General features: G+C 41.5%; 1 protein-coding gene across 3 annotated transcripts in view; it reads left to right on the top strand.

Moving 5' to 3' along the window:
* tbc1d22a (TBC1 domain family, member 22a) overlaps positions 1-18,355 on the top strand; it is a 151,057-nt gene that overhangs the window by 58,962 nt on the left and 73,740 nt on the right. For all 3 annotated transcript variants that reach the window (XM_030045855.1, XM_030045856.1, XM_030045854.1), the window contains one exon: positions 17,670-17,776. In XM_030045855.1, coding sequence (XP_029901715.1) covers positions 17,670-17,776 — 107 coding nt within the window. The remainder of the gene's footprint in view (positions 1-17,669; positions 17,777-18,355) is intronic.

The raw sequence follows: 18,355 nt of genomic DNA, 5'->3' as shown, positions 1-18,355 counted from the left end.
TTTCCTCATTTCCTCCACTTATTGTGAAATTAAGCATGCAGGGACAAAAGATGAGCCTGACAATTTGGAGTACCCTTTTCATCTTTAATTGTCATTGAGTTCTAAACTATTAGCACGTGAATGTAACCTCATTCTCAGGCTCTCTGATCTGTTCAGAGTAAAAAGCCTGGAAGAAGGTCCCTGATAATTGTAGAACAAAAGGGGGAGCTTTAATGATCCACCCACTGTCCTCTCATTGGTCTTTTGAGTTGTCCATTTGAATTTGAACAGCAAAGCGTAACTTGCTAATTCGTGTTGAAGAAGACAAATTGAGCTGTTTCTGATCAGGAAACAGAGAGAAAACAGCTTGAAGTAGAAGAAAATGTCAGCTACTTGCAGCCAGCAGTGGAAGAAATGCCAACCCTTAACAAACCTCTGGGTGAACAGCAGTGAGGAAGAAGTGGGGTACTATACATGTGTATATTATATTTGAAACAAAATTTGTGGTGCAAATTGGATGTGCATTTGCCAGTATTCTGCGTGGATGTATTATTTCATAATGTAGTGAAACTGAAAGGATCAAGGAGGCAAAAAATGCCCACTGAGGGCAAAAATGACATCACACTCTCTCTTCTCTCCCTCTTCTTTATCCCATTCAGACGTGGCTTTAACATCTGTCCATATCTCTCTGTTGCTTTTTCTTTGTATATCATCATGTTTTTTCTGCTTACCTCGTGTTCTCTGGTGTGTTTGTGTGTGCTCATCGCCTTCTTGCCATATAATTACTCCACTTTTTTTTAAGTTAATGGTTGTCCCGAAAGTATTTAAGCTGTAAAAGTGCTCACAAATCACAACAAAAATCAGTGGAGAGATTTTTAGCAGGTACAAAAGTGCTCTCAGTGCTGTAAAATCATCATTTTTTCACTTATTTGCATTTTTGTAAATTTGAGTAGAAGTCCTTGTAGGATAATGTGCTTAGTTAGCAGGGGCTCTCGACTTTAGAAGTGAGGAGGACAAACTTAAAATTTTCTGGGTTAAATGCATTTTAAAATTCAAATGCATTTTAGCGTGAAAAGAGCACAGACTCATCTCCAAATGGAGGGGGTCAATTACCGAGGAATAGGGTTTAAAAAGAAAAGGGTCAGACATTTACTAAATTGCTTTAGGCTTCACAGACGTTAGATTCAGGGGTTGATCGGGGTGAAAGGAGGGATATGGAGTAAGAGAGGAGATGAGTCAGTAAAGTAAGACAAGTACTGGAAACGGTCTCCTCTAAGTGAGCACGTTTACATGCACACCTTATTCCTGTATTAACCGGAATATTCGCAATATTCCGGTTGCGCACGTGTCATGTAAACACGCACCGAACCCGATTAAGGTCATATTCCGGTTGGAGAGAATTCCGAATAAGCCCCCTGGAATATGCCTGTTCCAACCGGAATATTGGGGCGTGTAGACACCTTAGTCGGAAAACTCCCCGAACCGGAATATTCAGTCACGACTGTGCATGCTCGACTCACAAGGAATTCTGTGGCGTCTTTGTTGCTATGGTTACCTGCAAGCGGGGAAAACGTCAGGGCGAACAGCAGCAAGAGCCAGGAGACTGCAGTCCACCTTCAGCTAATGAAAGACTTAAATATCACGGAGGATATCGATGGGAGAAAACATAGAAATAGCGACAGAAGAAGAAGAAAAAGAAGAAGAAGACGAGGAAGAAGACTTCTTCGTCTGTTTTTCCGGCAGACCAGACGCCTATACGCGTTCTGCTGCCCCCTGCGGCTGAGTGTCGCATTACGTCAGAGAGTGGAATACGCCGAAACACGTAACAGGGGCATGCCAAGTGACATGTAAACGGAATATTTCCAGTTACCTTAACCGGAATATTGAGCCGAACCGGAATATGGTGTGCATGTAAACGTACTCAGTGACTGGAGGGACAACGCCTTGAAAAGTGGTGTATGTAAACCTTTAAAAGTGATCAGATCTCCAGACACATGTCATTTCTCAAGGTGCTACTTTAAGCAGGACCTGCTTTCTGTCTAGGACACATTTGCAAATCATACACACAACTTCTACATACTGTCAGCATCCTGGAAATAACCGCTAAATGCGACCAAAAGTGGTCTTTGCAAGAAAAGTGTTATTTATTTATGTATTTGTTTGTTTGTTTAACTGGGTAAAAGGCTTATTGAAACTAAAATCTCATTTGCAAGAGAGATCTACCCTGGAGGGCAGCCTAAAACAATGCATTGAAATAATAGAGAGGTCAGCTAATGATCAGTTATACATGAATCTCTGCTGAATTCAAAACGCACCTAATTTAAATCCTAGTCATCAGAATATATAACGAATGAAAGAAAGAAATTAAGATTAAGTATGTGAAAAGGGTTCTTCATTTCCTTTATTTTCTTTTCAGATGGCATTGTCAAAGGTTTGGCTCTGTGGTCACAAAACATACTCTACAAGTAGTTATTTTAAGTTGTGCTACATCAAATTATGTTAAAGCCACATTTATAAGTCATGCAGACTTCAGTTTATGAACTGAATTCTCTGTCATTTTTTAAGTTCTGACTGAGGATTAGCCTAGTTGTGACAGGTTTTAGTTTTATGTGCTACTGTCAGTGTGCTAAGTGACTTTGACAGATCTGTACAGAGCCACTGGCCTCTGAAACTCTGCGGCTGACTTTGCCTGGGTAAGCTCCTGCTTGGCACCAGCCAGTTGTTGGCTAATCTGTGTGTGTTTGCACATGTAGAAAACCTTGTGTTGGTGCCTGTGTGTGTCAGCCAGTGTGTGTGTGTGTGTGTGTGTGTGTGTGTGTGTGTTTACAGTACATGCCTTAACGCCTGTTTCTTCTTCTCTTTGTGTAGACATTTTTGGTAGCTTGGTGCACTTATGTACGTACGTACATTTGTTAAGTCGTAAATTATGTTTTACACGTTTTGGGAATGTTTCACCGCTCTGAAGCTGTTTACTGGTGAGAAAGCCCAGTCATAGAGACCTATAGTATATTTTGATCCAATCAGCAGTCATTTTTATTTTCGTGTTTATTTCAATTGTCATTTCAATATGTCATTTTGACTGGCATTAAAAAGGTTTCTGACTTGATGAAGCTTGCAGACACCCTACTTGTATTCATACCCTCTCCTCTGTGCGTATTATTCTTTTCACATGTGTCTGTGCCTCACTAAGGAAAAAAGGCCTATCTCGCTCTAGTCTAGCAGGTTTTGCCCATGCAGATGAAATCAGCCAGCTTTATTGTTGGAAGCTGACAGCATCTGCCTGTGACAGACGATCTGAACGGCACTAATGTGCAACCAGCAGAGTATTAGTGAAAGTAAATCACTAAATATATAACCCCTGCCAGGGTGATCACAGACATCAGTCTGAAACATCAACCTTAAACATAGAGGGAGAAGACAGACTTGCAGAAGGTCAATGTGGGGCCGGGGACACACACTAAAGCACACATAGACAACATCCCTGCCTTGTCACTGTGTGTGTGTGTGTGTGTATGTCTGTGTGTGTGTGAGAGAGAGAGAGTGAGAGAGAGAGTAGACCGACAGACTGGGTAGGTGGAGCACCCACGGACAAAGCTGGGAAGATGGAAACATATTGGCAGTCAGCTGTGATGACATGCCTGCAGGAACATAACACCACACACACACACACACACACACACACACACACACAGATTGAGTACAAGATCTGCCACAAATAGACACACCACACACAGTGCAGACTGTGGATGATATCTCCTACACACAGAGGAGGGCTGAATCTTAATGGGCTTGAAGTCAACAGGAATTTAAATATGAATTAAATCAGAGCTTAAGTCGCTGAATTAAAATTCCCTCTGTTTAGAAATTCAAACAGAAATGCCGATGTCAGTCATATTCTGCCTGAGCCATCATTTCATGCAGCAGCGTATTCTGCAGTGAGTGTCGGTTCACTTTAGGTCAGGCAGGCTTGGTTTGCTTTACTGTGTTCACTTTTGTCCCGTTCAGCATCTTTATTCTGTGTTTTGTTGTCTCATTTCTTTTTCTTTCTTTATTGCTTCTCCTCTCTCCGCTTCTGTTCACTCTCTCACTTGTCTCTTTTCTTTTCTTTTGTTCTGTTCTGTTCTTTTCTATTTTGTTCTGTTCTCCTTAGTTATTTTTTTCTCGTCTCTTCTCTTCTCTTCTCTTCTCTTCTCTTCTCTTCTCTTCTCTTCTCTTCTCCACTTGTTCATTCCTGTTACACCCTCTCCTATTTGTCTCTCCACCTCTGCATCCATCCATCCAGCTGCCCGTTTCTCTCTCTACGGACTGAGCAGTCTGTGGAGTGTATCTCGGCTAGTAGGTTGTTAACTAATATCGGCTTCCTCCCTCCCTACGGTCTGGCCAGTGTCGCTCCAGCCTCACATTCGAAGTCTCTCTCTGATTAACGGCTCTTATTAGTCCTAATGAGCTGCTAAGTAATTGCCCGAGCACAGCTGCTGACATCCAGCATTAACACTGTCCTCTCTCCCCCTTCTGTGTTCCTTATCTCCTTTTTGCTTTTGCTAATTTCTCCAACTTTAACCTGTTGGTGATTTTATTGGCTTGATGCTGAATTTCCTTCCGTAAAGATGTTTTATTGTTGAGATTTGTCCTCAAGTTTCTTTTCTGTTTCACTCTGTGTCTCGTTTTGCTTCTTCCATTCCCAGCTGTCTCTTTGTCTCTGCTACTCTTTTCTTTTTTCTTTTCTTTTCTTTTTTTTTATTTAGAGCACTGCCGCCATATTTCTTGGGTTAAGTAATGGTATTTGGACTGGAGAAATTGAATTGGCCTTTTGGTTTTGACCCTCTCATTTCTCTGCCTATCTCCCCCTCTCGCTGCATGTCTGTGTCTCTGTCTTCCACCCTCTGTCCCTTATCTGTTCTCTTTTGCTTTTGTTTTTTTAAAAATATTATTTCTCTTTCTGTCTCTTTCTCTCTGTCTCTCACAAAAGAGCGTTCCCTCAACATCGCTGTTAATCTGGTTTCATGTCTATGTAAATGTTTGGCTCTTTAATTCCACTGATAATAGCTTGGTTTCCATGCTGCTGAATTTTAACTCAAACCAAACATGCGACTACAACCTGTATGCGCGGAGGTGGATTGTGTTCATCATGTTCGGTGGATATTGCGTTTCCATGTGTCCACCTACCAAGAGAACATCTCAAACACACAAAATAAACCGATGAAACAAACAACATATTGCTTAGTTGATTCGAACAACAAAATCCAAGCCATTAATTAAATTCACTCGGGCTGGAAGTGGTTTAGGAAGTTGGCGGGCAGATGGGATACATTTACATTTTACATTATACTTTTTAGGCATTTAGTTTGTGCTGCTATCCTAAGCGGCTTACAATGGGTGCAGCAGCAGAATAAGCCTTACCTCCTAAACCAAGGGTCAGAGCTTTAGTGCCCCGACAACAGTACTGTAAGCCAACAATGGTCATTTAAGACAGAGAGATGCCAGGAAAAGAAAGTAGCATAAGAGCTAAAGAGATTAATCGAAAGGATTTTAGTTTGCTTATTTCTGTTTAGAGAGCAGTTCCAGTGTGTAGAGAGGGTATATTGCTCAGAAAGGAGGGGACAATGTGAGGAAGAGATAAGTTTTCAGCATTTACTCGTAAATAGCGAGTGATGCTGTTCTGATTCATGTGAGAGGGGCGCATGCTTTTGCTAAGAGTGGCAATTCATCCACCGGGCTTATTGTATCCTATTATAAGTGAGCATTTTTAAATTGCTTATTTATTTATTCTTTTTTGTTGTTTTTGTCTCTTTTTTTTTTTTTTACCACAGCACTGTGGTCATCAAGCTGTGGATTAAGGTCATGTGGCTAAGGATGTGAAATTTCACTCCTACATACTTGTAGGAGTGAAGTTTGTACTTTATTGTGAATCACAGCTCTTGAAAAACAAAACTTTCTTACAGTTTTTTTTTTTTTGCTGTTCTTTATAGGGGTATATGTAATTAAAAAAAAAACATGAAAAGGTTGAATTATTGTTAAGATGTAACTGCATTTTCTCACCTTAGTTGTGAATTTTCACTTCCCACACTTCTATATGTGTACTTAGACAGAGCTGTACATCATTGCTATATGGAAATGGTGTGGAGTTTCAGCCCATGGAAAGAGAAGAAGCATGCCTGTGTTTTAAGACAGGTAGTTTGCATTGGTCATGCATGTGTATCTCAAAAAACAACAAATATGTTAAAGGGGAAAAGACAAACATGGTGCGGTTATTGCCAACCACATAAGAAAATGTCACTGTTTTAGGATGAGACAGAAAACATGAATTGCGATATTGCTGTAAATGGGAAAATTACCTGATGCTTTATGCTGTTTACTCGCTTGTACTTTTCTATCCTTGATCGTCCTTTCAGTTTCTATCCAGTCTCTGTGAATGTACTTTTTTGTGTTTTAATTTTGTGTTGAAAACCTTTTATGTTTGGGTCTTTGGTGTGGACATTGGCCAGAGCAATCACAGAGATCATTGTCAGTGCTTGAAATAGGATGGACAGGGCTGAGAATCAATAGCGGCACTTTCATCTGCATTTGGCTAGATCTTATTTCCCAGTATCACCATAGATTCTCTCATCGCTCCTGATAAAAAGCAATAGAGCTCAGAAATGATTCAGAGAAATAGTCCTGTCAAAAAGTGATTTATCTTCTGTGAATAATCGCGGGGGTTATTGAATATTTTTAGATTAAGTTAATTACTCGACTATAAAAAGCCATAAATTGAAGCTCTCCTTGTCGAGAAGCTTCAGATCTCTCTGAATCTCTTTCTATTTCTCATTCTCTCTGTCGGCTGCGTGATTGGGAAAAAGTAGAAAAAAAAAAGAAAAAAATCTGTTTTATCATTCTGTCACCAGCGAGACGCGTTCCGCTTGACCTGATGCAATTGGAGGCAATTGAAACAGTCATCTTACCGTGCCGCTGTGATGGTGGTGGTGTGTGGTGCTTTGAGTTGCATCATGTCTGCATGCTCGTGCTCACACATACACACATACTGTACATACATTCATACAAATATACATGGACAAATGCACATGCACGGAGCCTTTGGAGTATTCAGACCAGCATTCGGTGGTGTTACAGGCCTGATTTATAATGATTTTTTTTTTTTTTTTTTTTGCCATTGCACTACACACAGTATCCAATAACGACAAAGCAAAATCACGTTTTTAGAATTTTTTTTCTTTTTTAGTTATATTCTAAATTACATGAATATTCAGATAAAAAAAAAAAACAAAAAAAACACGAGTATTCTTTACCTTGGAGAAGCGCCTTTGGCGGTGATTACAGCTTTGAGTCTTCTTGGGTACGCCTCCACAAGCTTTGCACACCCCTGGATTTGAGGAGTTTCTGCCTTTCTTCCTTGCCGATCCTCTCAAGCTCTGTCAGGCTGGATGGGGAGTGTCTCTGAAATGTGATCTTTAGGTCTCTGCACAGATTGTCAGTGGGGTTCAAGTCTGGGCCCCTTAGGGTTATTCAGGCCTGTTCACATTAGAGATAAATACTGTTTTTGCTCCTCAATTTAGTGCTTGATCAAGTCAACTTAACACTCAACATGATTCTGAATGACAGCCACAGCCAGTAGTGCTGAGTCCTGCTGCAGGCAGAAGCAACATGTAGCTCGGTTTTTGTTTTGGTGTGCACGGTAAACTGTAGGACCTTACATCGAGTGTGTGTGCCCTTCTATATCATTTTCACTAAATTGAATTTGCCAGAGGTAGCCTACAATCAAGTTACTGAGACATCTCAAGGATGATCAAATTGAGGTCAGGTGCATCCTCAGCTAAATGTGGAATGTCACAACAAAGGATGTAAAAAAAAAAACAAAACAAAACAAAAAAACACTCGTTTTCTAGTGTAAATCATATTTGTATTTTTTTTTTTTTTTTTTTAAATTCTATAAATTTTTTATTATTATTATTTTTTTTTTATCTCTACCACGTGGCAACCTGGAGGGGATCATGTGCTCAGTAGTGTGTATCTATGTGTGTGTGCGTATGTGTGCATGTGCGCGTGTGTGTGTGCATATTTGTCTGTTTTAAGGCAGAACTGGAAGTGATCAACAATTGATTCAGTTTGGAGCCTTGTTTTCATTCATTCATTCATTCATTCTTTCATTTATTTGTTTATTTGCTTTACTTCAGGGATAACTGATCATTTCTTGCTGTCAAGGATTCAAACACAGTTACGATTATGTGTTCTTGCCAGAAATTCAAAAGTTAGCATATAAGTGCCGAAGGAGGTACATTTGTTGGTAGATTCTTTTGTTGGCATTTTCACTTTGAAATTGGCATTTTACATCACTGGTCTTGTTCCTGTCCATGTTTGAAATCTAAAGTAAAACAATGATAACTTATATTCATTCAAACAGAGAATTACAGGTTGTGGTCAATTGAAAACCCTCAGTAATGTCAGCCAGCTGCTAAAATGCCTTTGATGGTTGACTGATCACTTATGGTGGCATGACAACGTACTCGGCATATTGGCTCTCCTTCATTCCACTGCTCTCATGCAGACACACAGCCTGCCCAGTAGTTTCTGTTCACCACCCACATGCCCCCAGACCTGCACCCTGCTGAGTGCACTATTCTACATTTTTGTACTGAATTCTGAAAATTCAACTTTTATTTTTTATATTTTATTTTTTTTACTGTCTCATTATGAGGTATTTTGTGTAGATTGATGACAACATAAATTCAGTCAGCTTTAAATTAGCCTAAGTGTTTAAAGCTAAGGGTCTGAATTAGAGATGCTCTGATTTTAAATTGGTATTGGAATCATCCAGTCTTGAGGAAGGAAAAAAAGAAAAATTGGTATTGGCACCCAAAATCCAGATCGGAGCATCCCTAGTTGGAATACTTTCTGAAGCCACTGTACCTGTCACTTCATGACACACTAAAAGGTGAGCATACAAATACCTATTATGCATGTATGCAGATATACATGTTGTCAGAGACAAATGTATATGCATGAAGACAGATCAGGCATGCATGTATTCACACACACGCAAACACACACAAATGCCCATGCACAAACATATGCATATACCCTCAAACATGGACACACAGTCACACACTTTGCACATACACACACGACACAAATATACACCTACACATTCATGCAAATAATTCATACGCAGCAGAACAGGATTACTTCTTGAGCCGTCTCTATGCCGCTCTGTGCGTCTTCTGCCAGTGTGTTTTAATTGTGTCTGCTGCCGTTCATAACGTCTGCTTATTACTGTGTGCCTAATGGTTTTTCCCTAACTAAGCCTGCAGATTACACACACTAATGACTTAATGGACTGATCCTTCACTTACATCTCTGGAAACTTTCCTTCATCTCCTAAATATGTCTGCCGCATTAGGACAGGAGATTTAGCAAGTGCCAACTTGACAGGAGAGACATCCTAAGTGATTTGAAGAAAGAAAAAAAAAAAAAAAAAAAAAAACTTTATTTTTTGTTGAAAGAAACAGGCCAGATCTACCTGAGACACACACATGTGTAGGCACAGACATACACATGCACATTTGCATTTTTCACATTTGGCATCTTGTTTTCAGGCACTAGCAGTAATCAAATGTTTGGAAAAGTACTGGTTGTAGCTTTTCTTATTGCTAAGTGACCACTGAGAACCCTTTTTACAAAAAAAAAAAAAAATAGAAAGTTTTTACTTCTAGTGTTTGGTACATTAAGCACTAAAACTGTTCTTCTGTTCTTAATGATGTTCACAGTGTTCGAGATGCCCTTTCCATTCAAAACAACTGACGCCTTAAGCAGGTAGAAAACATTTGGTTTGTGCCAAGACAACCTCCAGTAAATCAGAGCCTTAGTCTTTAATAGCGCACGCATACACACACACACACACACACACACACACACACACCCGCACACATATCCACACACTATGGACATACAAATTACAACATTTCAAGACTGATTTTTTTTTTTTTTTTACCAAGTCATTTCATATCAGTATTTGTCCCAGTTTGCAGCTGACTTTTAAAAGCATTTCCAATCATATTATTACTGTATGGCAGATATGTGTCAATGCCTTCCCGATGTTTTCTGTAACAAATAATCAAAGCAATTTCCAAGGCTGTCTTTTGATCTAACCTCCGATAGGCTGTGTGGATCTGTTCCACAACCACACGCACCTACAGCTGCATTTTGTGCTGCTCACTCCCACACAGTTTACTGCCATACCCTCCTGCATCTGCAAACTTCTGTACCCTGCTGTTCCGCTGGCCCATTAAGTCGTGACCAAAATCATGTACAGTTCAAAAATCAGGTTTACTGAATAGACATGTGCACGGTAGAGCCTAAAGTGCATTAGGGACTCATTAATATTAATGTTTTTTTTATCCGTGGAAAGGAGGAATTAGTATTCTCATTAAGGATTAAGGTCTATTTCAATAGATACTTTTTGATGGCTCTAGAAAGCAGGCCTAGAAAGCTGTAGAATGATGGTCAGTGAAGGTTAAATGGCCTCATTACACAAATGTGCAATCAGATGACAGGTGCAGACAGTTTAATCTGAGCTGCAGAGCTGCCAGAATGTGTTCTGTAAAGCCCATCTCATGGCCACACTTTTCACACAGTCTCCCCTACACCTGCCAGCAGCTTTTAAGAAAAAAAAAGAAAAATAATAAGATCTTTGCATGACCTGCAGACCTGCCCACCGTTTGCATACCTCTAAGCTTAGGTACGTTGTATAAATGTAAACTGACAACAGTGGCTCAGAGAAGACCGAGTTGGAATCACCTAACGTTTTTAAGATTCAAGATTTAAACAAAAATGTGTCCACTAATGCAGGCAGTAACATCATTTTATCTTTGGCGAACATGGAGCACCCATACATGTGCTGTAAATACAAAATATAATAAATACAGTGCATGAGGGTCATATAGTAAAACATGAGGGATGTAAATTAAAAGTTGCCTTAAAAAGTTGACAGATGACCAGTAGGTAAAAGAAGGATGAAAGTGTTACGTGCATGTAGATGGACAAAGTATTCCCTAAGTTCCTGCTAATTTGCAAGCCTGCCTTTTCCTTGTTTAGTTCATTACAAACTGCACATCTTGTGTGGGTGCCCCTGTCTCATATCACTGTGGAATTAGAAAGCAGTGGAGGAAATCACAAACCTCATCCGGGCGATGATGCCTCTCCCCGGCATTGCCATGGTTACGAGTGTGAAGCCGGCGATGGCGCTAGCTATGCACACATTTGCATACATCGCACATCCACACACATGTGCCATCACACTCTCACACAGGCGTACAAACACGTGCCGCAGGCCAGCATTTTAGCGTGAATACTGATATTGGCAGAAGTAGTAACAGTTAACGCGCACGATAGTGGCCTCACTTAACATTAAACAGTTTTTGTTTCCTCATATGTGACGTCATCCTACCTTGGGGGTGGTGCATCATTATGTGTCTGCACATGGGCAGATATGATATTAATAGCTCTATTCCATTTGATGTCGAGGACTTACATTATGTTGCCAACAGCTGCGGGCCCTGCTGTTTGATGTATGGACGCACGGCCTATGGTATAGATAGTGAGAGATGAGAGCATTGTTGGAGTGATTGTGGAGATTGTACGACTTGAAGCATTCCTTATCAGTGGCTGGGATGAGGTTCAAGGCTTTGATGAGGGAGGAAGCTTAGTGCGGTGGGATGAAAAACCTTGTAACTCCCAGCAATCAGCAAAGGAAAGACAGTGCACGGTTTCCCCATTGTCACATGTTTTTTTTTTTTTTTTTTTTGGGTGGGGGGGCTAGACTGTGGGCTGTAAATGAGTTTCAAAATGAGTTTCAGGGATTCATGAACCCTAAAGATCATGGAACTCATGTTTCAAGAGAAATAGTACAAGATGTTCATGTCACAGCCGTGACATGCAAGCTAAAAACTTCACTTTCTTTCATCTCCCCTCTTTTTAAACTTTGTCTGTTTCCTTCTTTTTCTCTCTCTCTCACACACACACCACTGCCCTCCTTCACCTCCAGCTGTCTATTTTCATAACTTCACATCTTGTCTCCACACACTACCATTATTCTGCTCTCATTACACTCTGAGCTCCTCTGTCAGTACACGCGTGCGCATGGGTGTGTGTGGTGACACCCAGGTTCTCCACGTTGACTCCCTTCTTAATTATCGAACAGTATGAATGGCACCTTTCTGGAAAATGTTCAGCTCTCATTAACACCGCTGATGTCACACTAATTGAGCCACGGTGGGGGAAATCACATTTGTTGTTACAGAAACCTGCAATGAGAGGTGGGAGCATCACACGTTTTACTCGCGACCAGCAGCTGTATTTCATTTTTAAGTGTCGAGCCTTGGGCGGTATCACTCAGGTGTCATTTGGAAGGTGGAAACTGAATTTTGACATGTTTGGATCGAGCATCCAGATTGTAAGTCATTAGATTAATTAGATTCAACCTAACCGCTGCTGTAAATTATAAATAATGAGTGCTCCACTTTGTGTGATCTTATGAGCTTTGGATGTTGAAATCTTGTTAAAACCAATGGCGTGGTCTCTGGCGGTCGACGACTCCGGTTTGATTAATCTAAACAAACAGAAGGTTGTCAAACGGGTCTGTTTTTATTGCCAATTGCTGTTTTTACACACACACAAATACATGCAGACACACACAAACACACACACACACACTGATTACATCAGGCTGAACTAGCTCGTTCATCATCTTACATCACATTACTGTGTGGCCCACAGTCGTAGAGGGCAGATGGCAGCACTGGCTTGAATGTGTTTGTGTCTGTTTGTGTGTGTGTATGTGTGTGTGTGTGTGCGCCCCCATGTGCTTGTGTGTACGTGCCTGCACTCTCTCAGTCTCCGGAGGTGTAACCCGGCTCTCCATGCCAAGCTGTGCCAAGTGCTCACAGCTGGCAGCGACCGAGCAGTTGGTCTCTCTGGACAAGTTGCCCCCTGCGCCAGGACAAACAGGAAATGAGCCGCAGGGGTTGGCAGGAAACTGGCTCAGCGGCCAATAGAAAGAGAGTAGAAGTAGGAGGAGGGTGGGAGGGGAAGGGCAGCAGTACCAACAGAAGAGATGTCAAATGACTGTATAGGGGAAAGGAGATAAAGGGAGGGTGTTTGGGAGAGGAGAAATATAATTGATGGCCAGAGGAGAGATCAAGAGACTGTCAGAAGAAAGCTGAGGGAAAAAAAAAAAAAAAAAACAGGGAGGAGGATGGATGACAAAAAGGGTCCATGAAGTGGTAGAGCAGAAACTATGTCAGGAGAATTGGGAAAAGGCAAAGGGACGACTGGGTTGTAGGTGAGAGAGAGTTTTGATAGATTCATATATTATAAAAACTGTCCTTTGCAGTTATTGGTTTTGCGTTTCCATGCTGAGGTCTGTTGTGGCATTTTGTCACCCAAGATCAAATTTTTCTGTTGTTACCTTAGTTCAGCCCCGGTTTTTGCATTTGTGTGTGTGTGTGTGTGTGTGTTTGTGTTTGTGTTTGTGTGTGTGTGTGAGTGTGTGTGCATGGCATTGTTCTCTCTGCGGCACCCCCACTGTTTGTTTACATTATGAAACATTTCCAAATGAATCTTTCATTTCATTCTGTCAGCTCATTCTTTTTGACAGTATAAACACACAAAACTCAAAATTCAGCCAAAAACTGGCTTTGAGGATCTGAAAGAAAACAAACATCGGAGAAATAGACACGATTCCATTCTCAAAATTCTTGGTCCTTTTAAACAGATGTCTTCAAATGCTTCATAATTATTGCTTCATAATCGGTTCTGCTCTTCATTTTTTTTGTGTTTCTCTGTGTGCGCAAGCAGGTGGAGCTAATAGTGTGCCTTGTAGTTCATTTGGTTACCAAGGGACTCCCGGTTTGAAGGTGGGCCAAGTGGGTCATAGAAACTTAAGTGAAATCACTTAGAGCAAATACCAGATGTTAACTCACCAGACATTTAAACACACAAGGTTTGAGTGTTTTATGCCTGAAGCAGTGGACAGAGAGAGCCATGTGGACTAGTTGGCCACAGGAATGAGTAACAATCTGAGCTTTGACTGTTTTGTTTTTCCAAGCATTCATCCGTGTCAGGTCAGGTATTGGTGTTAGCGTCAATTCCTCAAACAGTCATAGGGGGCACTGTTGCCATGTCTTGCAGCCGTGGTAAACACAGCCAGTCCCATTACATAGTCTCAATCTCTCCTCCTCATAGCCCTTCCTCTTCTGTGCCCTTGTTATTGTCATGAGCTATGCCCAATTCCAGTACAACCCCTGGACACTTGGAAGCTGTCCCTTCTAATCTGCTGTAGAGTCAAGGTCCAGATTTGGAAGCAGGCCCGACAGCTCGGCTGTAGCCACAACAAATACTGATTGTAGGCTTTGGGATACTCGGGGTCTCCCAAAACGGGCGCAACAGTGGGACTTCACCATCTTCTTAATCAACAACAACATCGTGTGAATTGCCGGTCAGTCACATTACAATTAATCATTTCACCTGTAAATCTGATGCCGTCAGTGGTGCCCACAGCCGTTGTGCCCCAGGGAGACAGCTGTATTCATCTGGCCTCACTGTATTCCACATTGCCATAATGCTGCAGTCAAGTCAAGTACTGACTCCAGGTTGGTCAGACGGTGGCGTCCTCTCTGTCCACTGTACAGGAGGAGAACTTTTGCTGCCCCAGCAGCAGCATTTGGATGTGATTGACTTTTACTGTGGCCTCAGTTGTAGCTGTAAGCTGTCACTTGTTCTCAGTGTTTACCTGGTGTGTGACCTTTGTTTCTCTGGCAATGGTTATGCTTGTGATTGCAGTGTGATTTTTTTAGATCTCACTACATTGTATGAGATTACATCTCGGTATGCCTATACTAATAATTTTGATTGTGATGATTTTGCGATGATAACCTTACAAATAAATAAATGAACAAATAAATAAGTATATCTGTAATTGATCATAACTTTGCAGAACAGAATGTCTTTGACAGCACTGAAATCACACATTTTGCGATAGCACTCCTCTGCATCCATCCCAACAAAATGCCCCAGTTTCAATATGTAGTGGTAATATTCCAGTATTCATACCAGTAATGATATGTCTGCTGTGGCCATATTACATTGTCCGTTCATTTCGTATATCAGCATTGTGGTTGGATAGGACTATAATGAGTTCTGAGCACCAGATCCACTTCCATACCTGGTATTAAAGGTCTGATTGTGATGTGCGCGAAATGCAATTTTTGTGTGCCTAAAGCTCTCATTTCATCCTTACTCCTGTGATCAGATGATTACAAGTCTCATTGAAAGTGGAGGAATTGTAGCATCTCGCTCTCTTTTCCTCTCTCTCTCTCTCTCTCTCTCCCTCTCTCTCTCTCTCGCCCGCTTGCTCACTCCCCCCAACTCCCCCACCTCCGTTTCTGTTTCCTGTCCATCCTTACCTCACTGCCAGACAACGATGAGAGAGCTTGGGCAGGTTGTTGAATGAGCATTGACACACACACACACACATGGGCGCACACACACACATGTACACACACACACAAGCTAGTTGTTAGTGGCTTTGTAGTTGTGGCCCAGTGCCAACTCCCTGGCTGTCTGTCTGTCAGACTGAGCATGCTCACTACAACCTTGACAACATTCCACTGGGGTTGCCAAGGATACCAAGCAGAGCTGCCAGGTCCTCTGTATGTATGTATGTGTGTGTGTGTATGTGTGTTCATGTGTAAAGTACTAGGAAAACACAAGCGCACGCAAATACATGTGCCAGATTCCAAATTTTGGTTTTATGACCACAGACACCCATGCCCTTTGTTTTCTCTCTCACCGTCTCTTTCTTGCTATCTCTCTTGCTCTCTCTCTCTCCCTCCCTCCCTCTCTCTCCCTCTCTAGATCATTGTTAATCAGTCTCATCCCATATCCTCTCCACTGCCTGTCAGTGGCTTGTCAAAAGCCCGTCAAAGCTCCTGCAGTCCGTCACACACTGCTGCCATTAATGACATCAGATGACACCCAGAGTTGAAGTCACCCACCGGAGATGACTGGTGACTTGATGCGCCCACAGCTGGGAAATTCATATTGCAGTGTTACAGCATTTTGGGATCCATCCACACCTAATCCTGCTATATCTATGTACAGACTGTCTGTGTAGCCCAGTTAGTGAATGGTCCCACTGGCTCGCTACCTCCTTCCATTCTTATTGCTTTCTATATTGCTCCCCCTTCCTCTCTTACCTCCTGTTTCTCTCTCCCCACTGGTTGAAAAGTCGAGTGGAAACAATTTTATGAAAAAATAAAAAATCTATTATATCCCCAGACAGGCATCACTGGCTCTCAAGTGGCAATGTAAACACAAATAGGAGCAGACTAAACACGGACAAGTGGAAATGGAGATTTTTTTTTTTTTTTTTTTTTTTTTTTTTGCATAGGCCTTGGTGATATGGAAAAAATCAAATATCTCAATGTCTTTGACCAAACACACTGATATCATATTGTGGGTATATTGTAAGGATGATCATAGATGCTTTCATAAGATATCCACATGAGATTTTTGATAAATAATCATTAGTGAGTTCAAGTTTGCTCATAGCTCTTGATCACTGCTGGTCTCAACGACCCTCATATCCACAATTTATAACAAATAAAACAACACCCCCTGACCTGAACCCTCATAGAAAGCAAGAAAAAAAACCCAAAAAAAAACGGGCTAGTTGACAGAGGGAAAAACCCCCTCTAGACCAGCTGGGAGTGCAATGGGTGCCGAGTGGGCAATTAGCTGAGATCAAATACAGTCAGTTAGTTAAATCACAGTGAATCGAGTCAAGAACAGAAAGAGGAATATTATAAAAGGAATATACATCAAACAAGCAAAATAACAGGACTCAAGAAACATGCGGCAGGGCACAGTAATAATATGGATGTGATGACCAGGCAGGTGCAGGCTAATAATAGAACAGACTAATTAAGTTCAGAAAACTGCCTCTCTTTACTGTAATGCAGCCTTTAAAACCAGGACAAGACCATTTGTATGATATATAACGATACTATGCCATCCATATTCCCACATAATGTCTAGTCTTCCATCATGATATCAATATAATGTTGATTATCTTGCCTGTCCCCACCTAAGAAGTGCCTATTACGATGCGTGTGTGGTTTTAAAATTTGCAGAATGGGACATGACTGGAAAAAGGTTGAGAACCACTGCTTTAAAAGACGATGATCATCCCGCTTTTCTACTACAAACACTTTTACCTCACTCTTAACTTCCCTCCCACTCGCTCCCACGTACCGCTCTTCCTTCCCTGTATCTCTCTTCCATTTGTTCACCTTTTCCTCTCTTACTTTTCTTTCAAACCCTACCCTACCTTTATCTTCTCCCCTGCTCCTGCCCTCCCTGTTTTCTTTGTCCTCCCCCTCTTTCCATCCCTCCCTCCTTATTTCTTCTTATTTGGTCGCTGAGTGGTGGGTTCGTGGCAGAGCCCCTGCTGTGTCGGTAGACTTGAATCGCTCACGACCTTTCTCTCCTCCTCCTTCTCTGTCTCCATTTCCCTTTTTCGCTTCATTTCTCTTTCCCTACCAATCTGTTTTATCCCCCCCTCCCCCCATCTTGCTTCTCCGTACCCTCTTCATCTCTCCCCCTCACTTTTTTATCTCTGTCTCTTTGTCTTTCTATAGAGGAGGAGGTGGAAAACTTTGACGTGTCCAGTCTCCAGGAAGAGGCTCTGAGGAACATAGAAGCCGACAGCTTCTGGTGCATGAGCAAACTGCTGGATGGCATCCAGGTAAACGTGTGTGTATGTGTGTGTGTGTGTGTGTGTGTGTGTTAAATAGTTCCAAGTATTTGCTTCATCCTCTCCAAGAGCACATGGTGTGATCAAAATGCACACACAAACTATCTTCGTTCAATATGTACTCAAGCTCTCATCTAATCACTCTCTCTCTCTCTCTCTCTCTCTCTCTCTCTCTCTCTCTCTCACTTCCTCACACACACACACACACACACACACACACACACACACACACACAAAAACGCATCTTTTGGTGCAGGGTTTGTCTTTTGTGTTAATTGCCACTCATACCCCTGAGTTTGACTTTGTCTCTGTTTTCAATTGATTTACGATCACAGACACCTCACTCAAACACACTCTCTCCCTGTCTCTACCTTTTTTTCACAAATACACACACACACACACACACACACACACACACACACACACACACACAGTTGTCTGCTTTGGCTTCACAAATAAGGGAGTGTAATCAGAGTCACAGTTTCCCAGGTGGTATTTGCAATAGATACTTCTTTTTGTTTCTCACTCTTTCTCTCTCATCTGTTTTTTCACTTTATATTTCTCTCCCAT

Source organism: Myripristis murdjan, chromosome 23, assembly GCF_902150065.1.
Source record: "Myripristis murdjan chromosome 23, fMyrMur1.1, whole genome shotgun sequence".
Taxonomy (NCBI): Eukaryota; Metazoa; Chordata; class Actinopteri; order Holocentriformes; family Holocentridae; genus Myripristis; species Myripristis murdjan.
The sequence above is the reverse complement of the archived record's forward strand: the minus strand, read 5'-3'. Positions and strand labels throughout refer to the sequence as shown.